Here is a 20097-nt window from a genome sequence, read left to right as displayed (position 1 = left end):
GTACAGTCCTTGACAAAGCTGTGTGTGTATTAGTCTCTTGGGTCCTCCCCGACAGTCACAGATTCCGTCTCCATGTCATCTGATGGTTCATTCTCTTCACTGTTTATTTTCATCTCTGCATTTCTTCTCTCTGCCACTTCCTCCTCTAGGCCACCCCATCCACTCCTCTCCTTCCTCAACAAGCTTATTTACGGGGATGGCTTCACTATCTTCTCTGCTAGGAACAACCAAAACTATCTTTTGCATTAACTGATACCCTGAGTTTAGGCTTGTATTTATAATAGTCTCGTGGACATAAGTCAAAATCAACCTGCTGGACACTGAAGTAACTATTGTCTCACAAAGTGAAGGCTGCTCTATTTGTGATAATCAGGATCTTAATAATTTAAGTTTAATATGTAAACTTTTAAGATTCTTAATGTAATGCTGCACCAACCAGTCACCTAACGTTTTTCTGAATTCTGACAACTCTCTTTTATAAATTAATCAACTGATTATTTTTTTTCTCTTTTAAGACAGGGTCATACTCTGTAGCCCTGGCTGGCCTGGAAATGTAAGTAGAGAAAGCTGGCCTCAAACTCACAGTGATCCACCTGCCTCTGCTTCTTGGAGTGTTGGAATTTAGAGGCACAGGTCTCTACACTCATAGTTAAAAGATTTTTTTTTGGGTGGTGGCAAAGTTTTTCTGGGTAGTCCTGGCTGTCCTAGAACTCATGTCCTGGAACTATGTAGACCAGGCTGGCCTCAAGACCTGCCTGCCTCTGCCTCCTAAATGCTGGGATCAAAGGCATATGCCACTACCACCCAGTGATAATTGAGTCCTCTAACCCACATGTATGATTGAATTAAGCCCTTAGTTAACCCTCCCACTCTCACCTTCTGTCTCTATTTTCCCTCATGGTTTCCCTTGACTGAAATAGAATGGGCTATAATTCCTGCGTATCTGTATCCTGCTCTCCTTGCTGAGTGTCTGGGTATTTATTGCTTTGTAGGACACCTGGGGCTGGTATCATGACAGCAGAGCTCAGTGGAAAGTAAAGAAGTGAGGTTCCTTGTTATAAAAGCAGGAAAACCACCGGGCAGGCGGTGGTGGCACACATCTTTAATCCCAGCACTCGGGAGTTCGAAGCCAACCTGGTCTACAAAGTGAGTTCCAGGACAGGCTCCAAAAACTACACAGAGAAACCCTGTCTCTAAAAAATAACAACACAAACTGGGCGGTGGTGGCACATGCCTTTAATCCCAGCACTAGGGAGGCAGAGCCAGGCGGATCTCTGTGAGTTCGAGGCCAGCCTGGGCTACCAAGTGCGTTCCAGGAAAGGTGAAAGCTACACAGAGAAACTCTGTCTTGAAAAACCAAAAACCAAAAAAAAACCCAAAACAAAACAACAACAAAAACCAAAACAACAACAACAAAAAGCAGGAAAACTTATCTTTTGTTAAAGGTATTAATGCAAATCCTTTCTTTTTGTCCTGTGCATGTCTTTGGTTTGCACACATATTCTACTGTCCCACTGCAGAACACAAGCTCACAGATAACATTATTGTGTTCCACGGTGGTGAGGACAGAGCATTAGTGTCAACACAGGGCAGGGCCATGGGTCATGAAGTCGGCCTGCTTGATCTTCCTGAGCTTTTCTTAATCCTGCCCACCTTTCAAAAGGAAAGGCAAGGCTTAGCTAGCTAACCAGATTTCAGAGTGTCTGAACTTGGGGATTGTCCTCTGAAGATGGTCAAGGGATTCCTCTCTGAGGTTCCTCTGAAAACACTTTCTACCTCCCATTAGTCTGTAAGTTTCCTGAAAGCAGGGACTCCATCTTCTCAAATCCTGGAAGCTAGCGCAGGAATCACAGACTTAATAAATGTTTGCTGAAAATCAGTTCAAGAGAGTAATGCTGATTTTGAAGCCATATGCAAAATTTCCACTGAGGTACTTTTCTTTCATTTCTCAAACCAAGAATCACTGTTAGTGCAAAAATCCAAACTGTCCAATATCCTGGCAGTGGCTCCTTTTCTCCCTTTCAGTTGCTACACTGACTCATATTGATCTTTAAGGAACACTCACAGGAGAAATGATAATCGGATTATGCTAATTTATAAAATCGATAGTTTTAAGAATATGTGAATCCACTGGTTTACTCAAATATTTAGATATAAGCCTATATTTCCAACTTGTTTACAAAGATATTTTGATTAAAAAAGGAAGGCTTCTGAAAAACACTTTCTATACATTCTAAACAATAATTTATTTCATGGTAATTCCTTTCATAAAGACCCTGGGAAATTCTGTCAACAGACAAGCAAAGATCTTCATGGAACCACTTTGAGAAAGAAGCCCCTACTTCCCACACTCTCTGAGTACTCCCTTCTCTTCAGAACTGTTACCCAATTCACACCTTCCTACACATATCCATCTTTTCATATATTTTGAGCTGAAAACTGAGAAAGCTCATTTGTGCTTGGGGATAACTTAAAAAATACGATAAAGTGGAATAAATTTGAACAGCAAAACATTAATCAAAAGAACGCACCACGGACACGGCGTCACTAAGAAAGCCAGTAACTTTACTGAATTGTCTGCAAAATACAAATGATACCTTATTTCCAGCAGGAGAAACTTGAAAATTTCCCACTTTAATTCACTACAGACAGCTGAATTTCAGTCCCTTGAGATACACAGATGTGGTTTAACTTAGGTATAACATCTTGTCATCTAGTGGCGACAAAGTCCAGCTTATGCCGCTGTGAGCCTCTGTTGGAATACGTGTTGCAAATGCTTGTATGCCCTCATTTACAAGCTATTTTTAATTACTCTCATTGAATAGAAACAAGTCCTTGGAAAAGGAAAAAGAAGAAAAATGATACAGCAAACCATCTGAAGCAATCCAAGTCCTCTGCCTACAGTGCCCCCGGTCTGTTTGCTGCCAGAGTACACCCCTAAATTTAACCCGACAGGATCCATCACTTAGCCAACCTCCTTGAATTAAACTGAGGTATGAATCAATTTGAGGTATGAACAGGGAAGGCAAAATGTAATACCGGATTACGGAAATAACCAAAATGGACAAATTTAATGCAGAAGCTATGTGGCTTGGATTGCTCCACATCTTTGGTTAAAACATAGTAAGAAAAGCCTTTAATTACATCTGCAGTCTGAAGCAGTCTAACAGAAACCAGGATTCAAGCAATCTTCAAAAGATCTGTAGTGGCAGGAAATTAGCGCCATACAAGTGACGACACCGTAGCAGATGGCACAAATGAGAACAGATGAAGTATGCCATGCTTAGGCAACAGCCTTTATTGAAGGTTCAAGTGGCTTCTTCAAAAAATTTTTTAAAGAAAGAAATACAAAGCATTTACTCTGGGGGGGGGGGGGGACAAGTGAAAGGATCAAGGGAGCAAAACAGTATCTCTAAGGTAAAGGGTAAGTATGCCAAAGAACAAATACAGAGAGGTGAGAGAGGGCAGACATGCTTTCAGAAAGTGTATTGGGATTTGTTTTGCAATCCTCACTTTAGTTAACCTTTAAATGATCTAAAGATGACAAGCATTTTCATATTCATCATTACAAAACGTGAAATTCCACCTTTGGGAAAAAATAAGCCATTTTACTAAAAAACACAATTTTAAAAAAGGTTGAAATAAACAGCCTCCACACATCAATGTGTACAGTGTACAGGTTGTGCAGCTCCTATAGACTGCAACACCATTACCAGTATTTTTTCAGCTTACTGTTACCAAAATTCTTTTAAAACAGGATTAGGTATAACGATACTTGCAGCCGTGTGAGACGCCACTTACAGTTCTCCTACTTGCAATGATGAATGTTGTCTAAAATGCTACTCTAGGCCAGGTAATGTCAAATAATAATCCCTCAGAGCTCTGCCCCAGACCTTGGGATTCAAAGGACTTTCTGTGATTAAAAACCGTACTTGATTTGCAGATACAGTAAGTGGTGAGTTACAGAAAAGGCAGAAGTGTAAAGATAGACAGACAGTGACTGTTCATAGAATGTAACTGGCCACAATAAAAATTGTGCTTCTCATTGAATCCTCTTTAAAAATTCTTAGATTATCCCTTCGCTATCTGCTACTGCTTTGAAATCAGTAGTGGGAAGGAGGGGCTGGCATCCATTTTCAAGTGAGTCTGTTCTTCTGGAGTTTGTAAAAACTACTGTCAGAACTGCTATAAATGTCGGAGGCCTCTGCTGGCACGTTAGCGTACTCTGTCTTTAGCATTAGAAACTCATGTTCGCTTTGTTGCCGAGGCAAATGGCAGGTAAAAATTCAATATGGCTATTTCTTCATATTTTTATATGACCCTTTCCCACCCACTGGCAAGATTCTATTGATACTGATAAACAAATGCATTTTGAAATGACAATGAACATTTGTGATATGCTTGCATATTTAATACATATTAAGTTATAAACATGAATCATCAGGATGGAATTAAGTCTAGAGTGAAGTAATGACTCATTTTCCTTTTCACTTCATGTGCATGTTTGTGTGCATACACAAACACTCGAACAGGTATATAGATAACCATATTTGTAGGGATGATTTCCTGTTTTTTTTCTCTGCATAAATACTAGTCTTCATGTTCCATGGATACCTTTAGTAGTGGGATATATATGAAATGATCAATGTCTTTATTTTGTTTTTTATATATAAAACATTACTACAAGGCAGTCTAGCATCCTATACGGATACAATCAAAGGTGCATCGTGGTCTAATTATGGATTGCAGATCAAGTTAAGAAAAATATAGCCTCATTAATAAGGTCTTTTGGCCTCTGCCACCCAGCGGCAGCCTTTTACAGTGAGAAACGCATAGCAGGTAAAAGGAGAGAAAGAAACTGGATGAACATGTCCTACACATGATCTAGCAGAACTGATATTACCATATTCTTTGCTCTGCTTGTCAGTATTGATGACTGGAGATGAATCGACAGATCTTCACATTCCAAGAGAAGGAAATAATTTCCTCGCCTGAAATATCACTTAAACACTATATATTGATTCTTTATGGCACTCACTTTTAAAGGGTCTGAAAATTAATCCCTTGCACACGAATATTAGACAAGAGTTAAATTATCTTGAAAATTAAAAAAAAAAGGGACATAGAGAAGTTTTTTTAATGGGATTTCTTGAAATGGCTATTAAATCTCTTTATTGAAGGAAAAATAGATGACATACATGCTTTATGCAGAAGTGACATTGGGGGTCCTGACACGCCAGGCTGCTCAACAGTCCTGTACTGCTGACAAGAGTGTTATGGGTCAGTTAACATCTCGAGGGGGGATGACAAGTAACTACCCTTTAGCTGTTCCCTCCTTTCTAGCACCCAGTCCTTCACATTTTTCCTCTACAGAAATCTGTAACTTATCCACCAAGTAAACTCACATCTCTTGTTTCTAGGGCCCAACTTGCAGGACATGTGACCCAACACAGCTTCTTACTCTGGGCATATTTCTAAGAAACATCAAATTCAAGGCTGAACATGAACTATGTAAATTTAGAATATGGGCAAGTTAGGATATGAACTTACTGAATTCCAAGATGCGTGGTGAAATGGAGAGATCTGAAAGGGGCCCTGCTTTTGATAAAATGCAAAAAAAAAAAAAAAATAGTTTGAAAGAAACCAATTAGTATATACAATGGATGTCAGTTGACCCAATAATTTGTTGACGGTTCAAAAACAATTTAGGATGTTGCAATGTAATATGTTCTAACCCCACAGGTTATCCTTTTGACAGCTGACCTTGAACTTATAAAATGTATGCAGAGTAAAAGAAATCAGAAAGAAAATAGTTACTCAAATGTGCAACTGCACAAATATGCCCCCCTCCCGCTATTAAGAAAACAAAACTTCTGCCATTACCATAATATTATATATATTAGAAAGCTATACACAAGCATGTTAATTTCACAGATTTTTTAAAAGATTCTTAATATTTTATATAATTAGAAATACACATTTCAAAAACAAAACTTCTACAAAGAGAAAACAGTTATCTTGTTAGCAAAGCATGGAGTTCCTCATGGCTTAGGGTAGTGCTTCCTATACAAAAAGTCCTCTGTGGGTTTTTACAGGACTGTTTAAAATATTAGCGAAGCTATTGAGGGAAAAAACACATTTTGGCTTAAGTAAACTACAAAAAGCCACAAATGCTTTGCAAACTCTTTCTTACCTTTTATATGAAAATAAGCAAAATGTAATGTACATATTTTTATATTTTTTATTTAATAAGAGATGCAGACCCAGATTTATTTATTTAATTAAATACGTTAGCTCTCAAACGCCACACTGCTTTTTTTTGTTTTGTTTTTGTTTTTTTTTTGTTTTTGTTTTTGCTTTTTTTCTTTTCTTTTCTTTTAAAGTAGGTATGGTCCTCTTTGAATGGTTTCTGATCCTTTTGAATGAGTGCCATACGCCAATGAAATGCCTGCAGGTTTGTGAGCATCCTCGGGATGTCAGGTGACCAGGCATGTTCCTAACACTTACCAATGGCCACCCCTTGCCGGGTCTGTCCAAACGTCTATACATTTTTCTATATGTTGCATAACAGCTGCTCTCTTTCAGTAAAGATCTGCCGCTTTTGGCAAATGCTTCCTTTTGTCTATTTACATGTAAATAACGTTGACCCTGCAACATGACACTATCTATTGTAACATACATTTTGCAAAGGAGCACAACAGTGAAGAGAAGTTAGCCTTAAAATCTATTTTGTACAAGTGTTCTGTTGTACAACTCAAGTGCTAAGCTTATCTCAGCATTTCTGTTTATCTTTATACTGTATCACTGAGGCAATTTAAAAGTACTTTTACAAAACAGAGTACCTGACGTTTTTTTTGTTTTTTGTTTTTCCACACACGGCACATATAATGCATATCGACCCCCCTTCCCCATTAAGGTATAGCACACACACACACTGCAAGAAAAAAAAAAAACTATTAAGTAATAATGTGATCATGTCGCCCATCCTTCAGAGAGCCGCATGCGCTTGACTGAGGGGCTTTCCCTTTCGTCCGGCGAAGGTCTGGTGAGTCCAATGGGGGAGTGGAATTCGTTCCGGTGATCCTCTCGGTCGCTCCCGTCGTAGGAACTGCTACAGCTGCTCAAGCTGTCAACAGGAGACCTCCCCGCCTCGTGGCGCGTGTGTTGTGGGTATCTCGAAGGGGTGGTGGTACGGTCTCTAGGAGGAGAAACAGGTTCTGACTTGATGTTGAGGCTTTGAGTAGAAGGCAGGGAGAGATTTGAACTCTGAGATAAATGAGTGCTAGTGCAAGCTCTGTAGGAGGAAAGGAAACCCAGTTACAGATGGAGGAGGCCTGCGGCCCCGGACTCACATTACAAACACATCAGCTTAACACTTGCATACACCTCCAGAGCACGCGCAGAGTGAGAAGCGCAGCTAGGCACCGAGGGCCCTCACCGCCTAGAGCAGCTGAGAATGCCTCTACCTGGTGGTGAACACTCTACTTAACTGGCCCAGGCCTCATGAATTATCTGTCGCCCCCAAAGAGACTCTGAAACCATATACCTTTTCATAAAGGTTTAAGACACAAGAGTCATTCTGTCTTCCTGGGATTTTCTCTGTATGATTTCCAATCTTTTGTTTTCTAAGCCTTGGGGGATGGTGCTTGGCTTTGAACCAGGCTCTCTTGTACTAATGCCTGTGTTTGAGAATTGTTTTGAAAAACTGATATTGATATAAGCTTTCTCTCCTTTCAATTAATATTTCCATACAAGTGGAGTTATACAGTATTAAGGGAAAGTGAACAGTTTGAATTTCAAATGAATAGAACATATCAGATGTTATAGAATAAATATATATCATGTAAAGCTTGGGAGGGCAAAGGAGGGGAAAGGACTGAATATTATCTACAGAAAATTTAAATACTAGCTTAAAAACATCTTACTGAAACTGATGCATAACTCACTTTCTTATCTTTTGCAGTTGTATGGGATAAAAATCTTGTTTGTAGCCCCGATTCCTCTAACCTTACTCTGGCTAAACAGTAGTAATGATGGGGTACTTAGGGCCGCTCCTCTTACTTATCACTAATATTATTTGGTGAATTTATTGTTTCTTAAGGAATGGGAGTGTGCTATTACTATGATACTAATCCTTTCTGATTTCCAAAGAGTGTTTCCTGAGACTTTAGACATGACATTCTGGAGTGAGAAGCATTTATAAGCCTTTAAGAGGAGCTTGGCAGTCACCGACTTGGATCAGGGCAAACTGGTCACCTTGCATCAACTTTAAGATGTCTGTGTTCCTGTTCCTGCATTTTGATTGCATTGACATCCAGAGTCAGAGCCAAGGTGACCCAACTACACTGTCGAGACAGTACAGCAGTCGCTTTAACTGAGGGGTACTCACAGAAAATAATTATCTGCACAGACACACGGCTTTTTAAACAAAGGAAAGTAAGCCCACCTATTCATGTATGTGAGCATGCTGCTTCCTAATGGGGAGAACTAGATGTGTCTTTCTGAGCAGGAAAGCAATGTGAGTATATTTCAGAGAAAACCGGAGTAACTCGGGGCTGGGCTTTTGGGAGATGTGGTATGAGTTTAGGATGCACAGAGATAGAAAATTAGTTAGAAATGAGTTTATCATTGAGTAATGTTTTATACAAAAGCACCACCTACTGGCAAGGAATTACTTTCCTCTTATTAATAGATGAGCTAACATGGAGGACAACATAAAGAGAATTCTCTGCTGCTTTAATCCACCAGCCCTTTTTCCTTTGGCCCTCTGAGCACTCAGACCAAGATCCCATTCCCAGTCCACATGTTTTCAATCTCAGTTTATTCGTGCAACTATTTATCTGAAGCTTGTTATTTTAGTTTGTATTAATTCTCTAATTTTCTAAGACTTTTAATTAAATCATCTTTAAATCAAGAATATATTGAGATGGGGCGGCAGGAAAACACCTGTATTTCAAAGGCTCCATAATGGTTGACAATTTTATACTGGTTCAAAGTTACTTAATGATTCATTTTGATGTTTGAGGAAATCCTCTTTTGATTTCTGGAAGGAAGAGTTTTCCTGGTTCTGGGTAAGAAAAACCATTTCACTAACGTTTAATTAAATGCTTCTGCTATGGATCATCCAAGTGCTTAATAATGGATGTCAATTAGGAGCCTGGAAATGACACATCAATAAATACTTTTCTTCACTCTTTGACATTTAACTTGCATTTCTCTAAACATAATAGAATGGGAAATTTCTAAAAACTTAGTTGGGTCATATAGGTAACTTGTCTACATAAATTAAATTAAAAGTGGTATGAGCAAATGATGTTTCTTTAATGTCATCTGAAAGATGAACTATCCTTTTATTTGCTTCAGTTAGCAATATCAATGGCCGTGTAGAAGTTTCGCTGCATCTTCTTCCCCACAAAAGGTGGAACCATTTATCTGGTGGTGGGCTTTCCTTTGCCACTAAACGTATGCACAAGCCTGTTCTGAGCTGTGTAGTTGTGGGGACTGAATCTACAGGAAAGGGATATAAAGGTTCTCTTAGTCTCAACTTCATTACCCTGGAGCACAGAATACAACATGGAGCAGCTAATCTCTGCCGTCCAAGAAGGGCTTTCTCCACAAGAAAAAGCAGCATTCCCATCATTTAGCTGTACATATGCTAGTCTGTTCTTGAGAACAAAACACAGCCATAGACGATTGTGAGTCGCCACAGGTGTGAGTGGGTGAGAAAGAGGTAGGAGAGGCGGGGAGGGGTCAGGTGTGTAGGGTACCTTTTCAGGTCCTCTTTGCTAGCTCCAATCACTACACAGGGTTTTAAGCTGAGAAAACTACCCTTCCTCCAAATCGTTAAGAAAGAAAATGTGGATAGTGTTATGTAAGCTCCTCTTACTCTATCACCTTGAGGAAATTAGGTTTCCCGACCACATTTATCTTTTTCTCCTCTATGAAATAGAGTCTCATTTTGTATGCCAGGCTGGCCTCAAACTTTTAATCCTCCTGCCTCTGTCTCCTAGATGCTGAGATTATTGTGCACATGAGGCTCATCTGAGCCTGATTTTTTTTTTAAAGATTCATTTTATTTTTATTTATGTGTGTATGTGTACATCTCTGTGTGAGACTGTGTATGTGTGTTGCAGGTTCCTGGGGGGGGGGGCGGGCAAGAAGAGGACATTGGATTTTCTGGAGCTGGCCTTACAGGTAGTTGTGAACCACCTGACTTGAGTGCCCTGGGTCTTCTGCATGACCAGTCATGCGCTAAGCCATCATCTGTCCAGCCTCTGAGCCTCACTTTGTTTTGTCCCTGGAGGTTGGGTTTCACTCTGTAGCTCTGACTGACTTGGAACTTACTATATAGAGCAGAATAAGACTGGAACCACAGACAGCCCATGGAGCCTGACTTTTAAAAGTAATCTCTGTTTAATCTTTCTCTCTCCCTCTCTCGGAATGTATTGAGTACTCTCATCAACAAAGAGAGTGGGCAGACTTCCAGAAATCAGGTTGTCATTTTCTAGCCAGCCATCAAAAGAGGGCCTAATGGTCAAGGGTTGTGTCTCTAAAATGGTGAGTCCCTTCACTGGGAATGTCTCTTCCTACATACAATTAGTGCATGCTTCTTGTCTAACTTTGTTATACAAAATGGACACTGGATAGTTTCTCAAGCCTGGCCTTGCAGACAGTGCTGGAGGGGACCAAGTGGACACCTTTGTTTTCACGGACAAATAGGGAGAGTTCTATTATACTTCGTTATTTTGAGAGAATTACAGTAGCCGTTTTAGAATTCTGGAAGTCGACTTTGGTAGAGTTAAAAATCTATCCCACTCTGTGCTTAAAATATAGTACCTACCTAAAAAATGAGCCCTAAGCACAAATCTGTGAGACCCTTTGACTTGGAAAACATAGGAATCCTTTTAACTGATTCATTCTCTAAGGCAAGTGGTTCTCAACCTTCCTAATGCTGTAATTGTTTAATACGGTTCCTCATGCTGTGGTAACCCCAATCATAACATTGTTTTATTACTACTTCAAAACTGTAATTTTGCTATGGGTATGAATCATAATGTAAATATATGATATGCAGGATGTCTGATACATGACCTCCCAAAGGAATTTCGACCCACAGGCTGAGAAGTGCTGCTCTAAGGAATTAAGGCAGTCCCTATACTTTGGCTGACGGAACTCAGTTTTCCTTTATTCTTGGGGTACCACTCATTCCCTTCTCACTCAAGGGTAGTAGAAAATTATGTTTTCCCCATATGATCGATTTTTAAATTGTGTATATGGTCAAAATAACAAATATGTGTGTGCCCTCATAATTAAAAATGATCTGGTGTCATTCATAAGCAAAAGAAAAATGGTATTCCAATGAAATGACATGACTTATTGCATTATGTATTTGTTTGTCCTGTGTATGCGTGTGCAAGCGCGTGTCCACCCAGAGCAGCAGATTCTCTTCCACCATGTGAGTCCCAGCCATCAAAGTCAGGCTGTCAAGGTTGCTAATGAGGTTTTGTGACAAGCACCTTAACCATTGAGAAATCTGGCTGGTCATTATATGGCTTTTTGACATGGATAATACCTTGTGTGGGGGGGATGGAATTTAGTGTTATGATGGATGAATTTTGTGAAAAATTAGAAATGAACTATTTCTCTTATTGTTGACAAGTGGGTCAGTACAATGCATATGTAAAATTGTCTGGGTAGCGTTATGTACTTAGTGATAATTTCCAGAAAAAGCTATTGCATCTAGAATCTACCTACATAATTAGTGCTGGAGGGAAAATTTAAATGCCTTAGGAAGAACACTGTTGACCAACATTTCATACATCTTTAATGGCAGCACCCTTTCAAGAAAGCACAGCCATAATGCCATGTGAATTTGTCTTATTGTGCACACGAAGGGTAGATTTTCAGTGACAGAGTTTTGTCAGTGGAATGGCCACAGCAAGCAACTCTTGAATGGTATATTAGAACTCTGATCTATGTTCCATCAATACCGAATGAAGTGCAGTGGGGGAGGGGAGGGGAGAAGGCAGGAACAATGAAGTTACAGTACCAATTAATGACTTGTATTTGAATCAATAGACCTTCCTAGGCATTCAGATACAAAACTAGTTAAATAATATTACTAACTTGTAACTAAAATGGCTCAATAGAAACCCGAAAGTGGGACGGGTATGTAGGATATTTGTAAAATATAAAAATTCATCTTTAAGTAGTTATGTCCTACTCGTTTTCTGAGACTAACTGAATTCTGTAATTATTATTTCAAATTAAAATGTGGTTCCTGGTTTAACTGCTACAAGATGGAGTGTAAATTGTGGATTTAGGGCGTTGTAGTGTTTGAGTTTCTCCATAGATAAATGACAGAAGTCATTTCTATGACAAAGATTCATCTCAAAGCCACCACAAGGGGGCAGAAAGATACATACTTTGACCAGAAAACAAAAGTTATTTTTATACTCAAATTCAGTAATTAGTATTGCATGTGTTAATTAGTATTTGTGCATATATTTTAATACAATTGATATAACTAGACAACTATCCTATGAATACATTATACATATTTAAAGCCTACATAGAAATTCAACAGTTGATGCTATGAAAATTAGGTTCATATTAGAGGAAATTATGTAGTTTGTGCTTAGTGAGAAGCTCAGCTCAAAAAAATGTAAAGAATTATAACTATAAATACTTTCAAAATTTCCAAAAAAAACCCCCTAACCCTGCAGAAATCTAATCCAAACCTCCATCAGTGACAGAACGTTAGAAGGAAACAGAGTCTCACACATGAAAGAAAGACTGTACCTAAATATTAGTGCTTCACATTCGTGTAAAAAACATGTGAAGTGATATCTAAGCTACTTGAAACATGTGATCTGAAAGTATTGTTCATAGAGGTTCAATTTTATGCCCTTTAGTGGATATGAAAGCACATTGTTGAAGACAGGCCTTCATCTTTTAAAAACTCCGCCTCTGGTTAGGATAGAAAGACATAAATATTGCTTACCCCAACTGGCTGAGGGCAGATGGTGGCATGCTATGTAGGTGCTGCTGCTGCCAGCCAGTTACTGAGCCGAGGTGAAGTGCACTGGCAGTGTTGAAGCCAGACAGAGTCGACAGGTCTGCACTGCTCAGCGAGTACTCTGGAGGAAGGGAGGAAGATGACAGCAGGGAGAGATACTTAGTTCGGAAACTGTCCAATGGCAAACAAAATTAAACATTTTCAATTTCAAAAACATCATTGAGTCAAAGGTTTTGATGTGAGGAAAGAAGAAAATGAAACATCAGGGATAATTTTAATTTAAAAAGAAGAATTTTATTCACCCAAGTAAGGATTTCACAAAAGGTTTAAAGTAATAGATGCTGCAATTATAGCTTATTATACTTTGTTTAAAAGTGTAAAGTATGCATAGGTTTTCTGGCCTATTAATTTTTTTCTCATTTAAAAATCTTAATAAAGTGAGCTTTCTATTACACTAAAGAAATAGTAGTTCAATTTCCTTGACATTTTGAATTACCTTGGGTAAATAAAACTTCCAGGCACTTAAAAAAGAGCACTGTAGACCGTCACTTTGCCTTGGTAAAGCATAAGTAATGGTACAGTGCATTCTGGACACAGGCACCACAAGAGCTCCCTCCAGGGTAAAGAACATCTCTTTCAAAGTATGCTTTTTAAAGAAGTGTTTGCTGTAATATTTGCACATAGCAAAGCTACTCACCAGTACCGTATGTTGTTGAAATGGCTGATGGATAGCCTCCCATCCCTTGTCCTGGTAAAGTAGGAGTTGCTACGGAAACCACTGGGGTAGCCAATGACTGAGCCGACTGGGAGTTATTTATCCTTTGATTCTTTTAAAGTAAATAAAAGGACATTATTGATGGCAGATTTTAAAAAGTTAAAAATATTAAGTATCACTATTAGTTTTTCACGTAAAGAAATAAGTTGCTACAAAGCTCATGAAATTAATCATTTAACATGTGTCTCTATGAACTCTGCCAACCCTATCATTTACAATCCTTCAAGAGACCAGCTGTTGCCATAGTAACCCATTACATCAGTATCTCCTAGGCAACTGAACTAGTAACAAGTACCATAGCTTTATTATGGGTAAAAACAGACAATGTTGAGAACTGATGAAATATGTATACTGTACTGCGATTGTTTCAGTTTTTATTCAAATGCAAATTAAAAAATTAAAATCAACCACAGTTGGTTTTATGATCAGTTAGTTCTATATGCAGCCGAGCTGACAGAGATGGGGGTCATGCAATATTCTGACCAGCAGGTGGTGCTCTGACCACTTTCTTCAGCTTCTAAACTTCCTCAAAAAGATGGCAAAGTAGCTAAAGCCAGTAATTAACTCCTTATAACAAGGAGGTGAAAGATGCTTTCGCTTAGAATAATGGTGTTTTAAATCTTGAAAAATAAGCATTTTACTGCTCAATAACTAAAGAAATATTTTTTGCGATTGGATTTTAGAGAAAGCTCAGTATTAAGAGATTTAGAAAATGGCCTCTAGTTAAAAGGTAGGGATAGGGGGGAAAGGCCCACAAGAATCAGACATTATCACCAGTCAGTGACCCTAGAAATTAATGATGCTTAAGCATAATCAATATCGTCATTCAATAAGGTAAATTTTGAAATCTGTCCATTTGATCACAGCTAGCACCTTATACTAAGGTAGTTTTATATTCTTCCTGAATGGTGCCCTCCAAGGGAAACATTCTTACCACTTACCAACAGCAGGTCCACATCCTCAGACTGAGAGCATGGGGAAGAGTTTATTAATTAGTGTCTGTAAATATTTATACCTGTGAAAGTCTTTTCAACAAAACGAGAAGCACCCCTTAATAGACACAACAGTTTACGCGGCTTTACACACCAGACTCCAAAGACAACTCCTAACAAAGCCATTCTTTGTTCCCCTTAGTGAGACGCTGGTTTCGAATGTGAAGGCAATCTATCTGGGTTTCAGCACAGGTCAGTGTCTCCATGTTCATTATTTCGCCACCAAATTTTGATTAAAAAAAAAAAAAAAAAAGGACTGTACTTTAAACCTACTTGCTAGAGGGAAGGGAGGGGTCACACCTGATAACCAGGGACAGACACGACCTGCCTCTTGCAGAATCTTTGGGAATGCATCAGTTTTAAGGGATGTGGGATAAATTTGCTGAGAGACACTGCTTGCCATGCCTGGCCCTCATCGACTGTATCACTGTGGGAGGTTTTATTTATTAGATCCAGTCTATTCTAAAGGGAATGTCACATGTTATTGGATTTTTGGCTAGATACTCAAAATGAATATAATAATAAACTAATCAGTCCACAGGACTATTTTACTACTAAGCATGCCACAGAGCAGAGCATTCTAAAAAACAGAAAGAAATATTTGTAGACTAATTTAAATCTGTCTATTAAATCTTTGTTATAAATGTTCTCACTGGTAAGCACTGATGATTTGGAGAACACTCTACTTATCATCTGTCTATCTGTCTGTCTATCTATCTGTCTGTCTGTCTATCTATCTATCTATCTATCTATCTATCTCTCTATCTTTGTTTTTGAGTTTGATACCACAATATCCTTTCTATCTTAGGTATGAGTCTCATGAGCAAGAAAATGGTACAGCAGGTAGATTTTATATATGCTTAAGTCTATATTTTATATTTCTATATTTTCCCTTAAAAGTATGTCACAACATTTTTTGATATAAAATGTAACATTGGTTCTCAAATTTTCTTGGGTTTTAACACAGCTTGCTTTTGGGAGTTAGTAATTTACATTAAGTATGTATAGGCAAAGATGAGCTGAGAGAATGCAAAGGCATATGGTATATTAGATAGTAAAGAAGTTATACATAAGAAAGAGATTTCCAATTAATGTAAGAAATTTCATTTAGGAGTCATGGAAAGCATTTTTCTCTGTCAGCATCCTGAGCACACAAATAGCTCAACAATGTGTAACTCCTGTCATGAAGTTCTTCATAATTACACTTCCTATGGGCTATGATCTCATCTGTGGTAGAACTGTTTTTCTAACTCTAAACTTGGAACCTTAGGAAGAACTTGTAGTGGATAGCCATTCCATCTTTGACCTGGAAGCTCCTGGACGCTGGAGGTAGACCAAGCAGAGTTCTCCAGAGAACACCGCCGGACTGCGCATGCCTTTCCCAGATCCTGTTACCTATTCCTTCATTTGTAAGTTACCCCACAAAATAAACCTCCCTTTTAACTATGTGGAGTGGTCCTAATAATTTTACCAATAAGAACTGTTTTTCTTATTCCAGAAAAACAACCCTGAAGAAGAGTTTATTGGATTTCTTTTAATATAGAAAGGGAAAATGCAAAATCAGCCCCATCAATAGGATTAAAAATGCCATTTACCAATAGTGTTAATTTTCTGGGGTGACATAAGAAATTCCTATGTCAACAAACACTAAACCAGCAAAGCACATCCAGACAAGCTCTCATCAGCATGTATTAAGGACAGAAGCTGGGCATTACCACTGATGGCATGGTGTTCTTGCTGCCCGGTGGGATAAGAACTCGGAGATCTGGCTTCCGGTTATTCATCCCTAGATTCATAGGGGGAGGAGATTTGGCTTGGATATTCTTGTTCAAGTTACCAGGTGAGACCAGCAGACCTGGTGAGTTTCGGGGGTTGCCATATCCATTCCCTGTTAATACAAAACAGTGACAGAACTCAGAGAAGAATCTAGATTTGAGCATTGAAAGAACAGGCTGTAAGGGAATAAAAGAGAACGCTTAACAGTGAGACATTGCTAGGAACACATGAAAGCTCATAGGCTGGCTGATTTAACCTCTCTGTGACAGGCAGCAACCCAGGCAATTGTTTCATATACCTCTGAAAAAATATTAAAAACTTTTCTGTGAGAAGAGAGTGAATCTTTGTTAACTTGATCAGAAATCTGCCTATCATATGCTTTTTCCCCCCTATTAAGCTTTTCTCCCCCGGAAGAAAGTCAGACAGCCAGTTCAGGATCTAAGAAAAGCACAGAATTGGTCCTGCACTTTAATTGGCTAGTTTGGCGGAGGCGGGCCAGAGTGACTCACTCTTTCAGTTTGTTGGTTTGGGTTTTATTCTGTGTGTCTGTGCATCCTTCGATGAAGAAGGGACAAGGCAGCAAGGCTGTAATTTCTAGGGCAGGCAGGGGGTGGGGGGAAGCTACATACATCTTTTGCTGTTCAGTCTCTTTGGCTCTAAGTGAATGCCCTCAATGGCCTTCCTTGCATCTGGCTTACTCTTCTCACCAAGTTCAGCACACAGCCTGAAGCCTGGTGCGATTTCCTGCTCATGAAAATCTTCAAAAGTGACAGTCCTCAGGCACAGCAGCCATGATGCCCCAGTGACGACGTGCCGAGTCATTCAGACACAGGGAAAGTCACTAATTGTGAAGCCTTCAGGATCTTTTAGGGTCTGATCCTTAGCTTCCTACTAACAAAGTGGGCATTTCAGAGCTTAAATTTCCCACGTCTAAAATACACTACCCCGATAGAAACCGCTAAGGAGCTGGGTGGAAAGGCACCTGGAGTAAGAGATGACTCACAAAGCTCTCTGCTGGTTTCTTGATGGAGAGCAGGAGAAACCCACTGCAGGATTCTATAATGGCCCCTGGAAAACCAGCCAGTTGTTTTCCGAGGGACGTTAAATGAGACAGTTAAACTTCTTTGTTATTGTCATCTGCACAAAAGACGTACTCTTAGGAGGATAAGACCAGGTGCTACTCAGTGAGGTGGCAGAGACAAGACTACAGGCTTGGAAGGCTCTGAATTCCTTTGTAATAAAGCAATCCTCACTGTGTACAGACAAATGAGATTGCCCAGGGCAAGACGCCTTTAGAATAATATAAATTATACATTATCCACCTTCCATGGGAGAAGAGATCACAGAATGCAGGTTCGGGAACTAATTTGCTTTTCAACAAAAGAGAGGAGGTAGTTAAGCCTGTGATTTGGGTGACTGGGTAGGGAGAGGGCTGAGGAAGGATTTTACCCAGCATCCTTAGGAAAACAGAGAGGAATCTGCTTACAAAGGAGCCAATGAAAAAGGAGTGCTCTGTGGAGGATTATGGAGGTTGATCTGTGAATGTGGTAGAAATGGAGACCACCCAGAGTTTCAGAACAGATACAGGAACTGGTCAGAGCGAGTGGCCAGATAGCTACAGGCACTGGAAAGCCTAGACTTGGGGAAGCCCGGTTGTAGGGATCATTCTTGAGACCATGGCAGTGGCTTCCGGGAGAGACAAGGAGTTGGGAAGAGCAAGCACAGGACTATTTCAAGAAGACACGTGTAAGAACCTTTTGCTAAGTGAGTATTAATCTTACAAAGTAATGGTTTCGCTATGACGTGCTCACACATATTACAATATCCTTTGACATATTCACCCACTCTCATGTCTTCCACCTCATGTTGGCTCCTTACTTCCCAAACTGTCTCCCTGGGGACACGTTTTAGATTAAAATCTACTCAGGGCATTTGATCTAAAACACATTTGTTCTTCATATCCAATTCATTTACCTGTTTTGTTTCATGAATAAATAAATAAATAGACTGAACACATTAAAAACTGCAAGATTCAATCTTGCAATTGGATTATGGATAAAAATTAACAAGTTTCTTGAGGCAAAACTAAAATAAAACAAATGAAACACCCCCAATACACGTGTCAACTACAAAGTAGTTGTTTAAGAAATTTGCACTGAATTTGAATATAAATTAGTGTTCTATAATAAACCATCAAGAAAAGTTGCTAAATTATAGCTAGCTAAATATGTCAAAACCCAATTATCTGTTACAGTTAATTTGGACAGCGTTTGGTAGTAAAAAAGTTCTTAAACAAAACAACACGTTTACCTTTTCTCACAAGGAGAAATATAAACAAATTATATTCCTAATAAAAAAGATGGGTAAGTGAGGATACTCAGAGCAGTTTTGTACTGAATGTGCCTCCCCCTCATCCTGGATCATTATTCTGTATAGGGCCTTAGACTGAATTGTAGAATCTCCTGAATGAAAGGGAACGGAGAAAACCAAGACGTTTGCAGTACACATTCCCACCTGCTGCAGCTCAGACAGGCACACCGAGTTACACGTGTCATGCACACGTTAACTCAGGGTGAGATCTGGTTTACATAAACAATCAAATGGAAAATTAGCCTAGTAATTTCAAAAGAAGAAGAAGAAGAAATGTCAGTTAAGCAGTGCAGTGAAGCCTAGCAGATGAGAAGAGACTGAAGCTCTGCCTGGGTCGAAGCTGGTGCTGGTTTGCATGGAGGCGTAATTCTGCTAAAAGGAAGTAAAACTGCTTTGAGAACTGTGCTGTCCTGAGATAGGACACACATGGGGCCAGTGTGAGAAAAGGGAAAGGCTTCACAGAGGCTGTGAAAAGTCTCTTCAAAAAGAGACATTCCAAAAGAGCCGACGCCTTTCTGCCCACATTTTAAAACAGCGATTTGAGGCAGGAGTCGGAGGAGGGAGAAAAGGAAACATGCATACATGAGTTTTCACTCAGTAACACCTCAGAAGTCAAAAACTGAATCAGAAAGGGTTCCATGTCTCTCTCTTGAAATATTTCCTGTTATTTGGAAATTACGCCACTTTAGAAGATTAGTTACATACTTTTAAGGTGTTTACATACTGAATGTAAAATATTTTCAGCTATGATGACTTTTTTTTTACATTTATATTTTTAGAGCATAAAGTTATTTTTATGAACAAATAAATTCTATTTTTTATGAGTAAATTTCTGCTATTTTAAGCATATGGTGCCAGCTAGCATTTTGGAGCCGTATAATAACCATTTCTGTTTCCAGCCACCAAATTGTTATTCTTTTGGCATAATATAGATTCAGGAATGTGAGACTGTGGACCCTAGACCAGTGATATTGAAACCTATCATTTGGAAATCAATGATGAATACATGTGTGTGGTTTACTGCTAAGAAGAGCCTGCATTTAAGTTGGCTGGGAAACCACAGCCTCCTCCTCCTCCCCGAGACGGCTTCAGCCCGGGTCGACGCTGTTCTTCCACCTTATGATAAATCCACCAGAGAGCATGGTCACATTTAAATTCAGGGGCGC

The 20097-nt window shown here is 39.2% G+C and overlaps 1 protein-coding gene across 6 annotated transcripts in view; it reads right to left on the bottom strand.

Moving 5' to 3' along the window:
* Window positions 1-2544: 2544 nt before the first annotated feature.
* Window positions 2545-20097, bottom strand: part of Mef2c (myocyte enhancer factor 2C) — a 164606-nt gene continuing 147053 nt past the window's right edge. For 3 of the 6 annotated variants that reach the window (XM_036206943.1, XM_036206942.1, XM_036206944.1), the window contains 5 exons: window positions 16501-16673; window positions 14735-14758; window positions 13716-13845; window positions 13004-13139; window positions 2545-7294 (listed from right to left, as the gene is read on the bottom strand). In XM_036206943.1, coding sequence (XP_036062836.1) covers window positions 6973-7294; window positions 13004-13139; window positions 13716-13845; window positions 14735-14758; window positions 16501-16673 — 785 coding nt within the window. In that variant the 3' untranslated portion in view covers window positions 2545-6972. The remainder of the gene's footprint in view (window positions 7295-13003; window positions 13140-13715; window positions 13846-14734; window positions 14759-16500; window positions 16674-20097) is intronic. The other 3 variants (XM_036206946.1, XM_036206945.1, XM_036206947.1) reach the window with 3 other exon arrangements.

Source organism: Onychomys torridus, chromosome 15, assembly GCF_903995425.1.
Source record: "Onychomys torridus chromosome 15, mOncTor1.1, whole genome shotgun sequence".
Classification (NCBI taxonomy): domain Eukaryota; kingdom Metazoa; phylum Chordata; class Mammalia; order Rodentia; family Cricetidae; genus Onychomys; species Onychomys torridus.
Note: the sequence above shows the minus strand (reverse complement) of the source record. Positions and strands in the feature narration are given on the sequence as shown.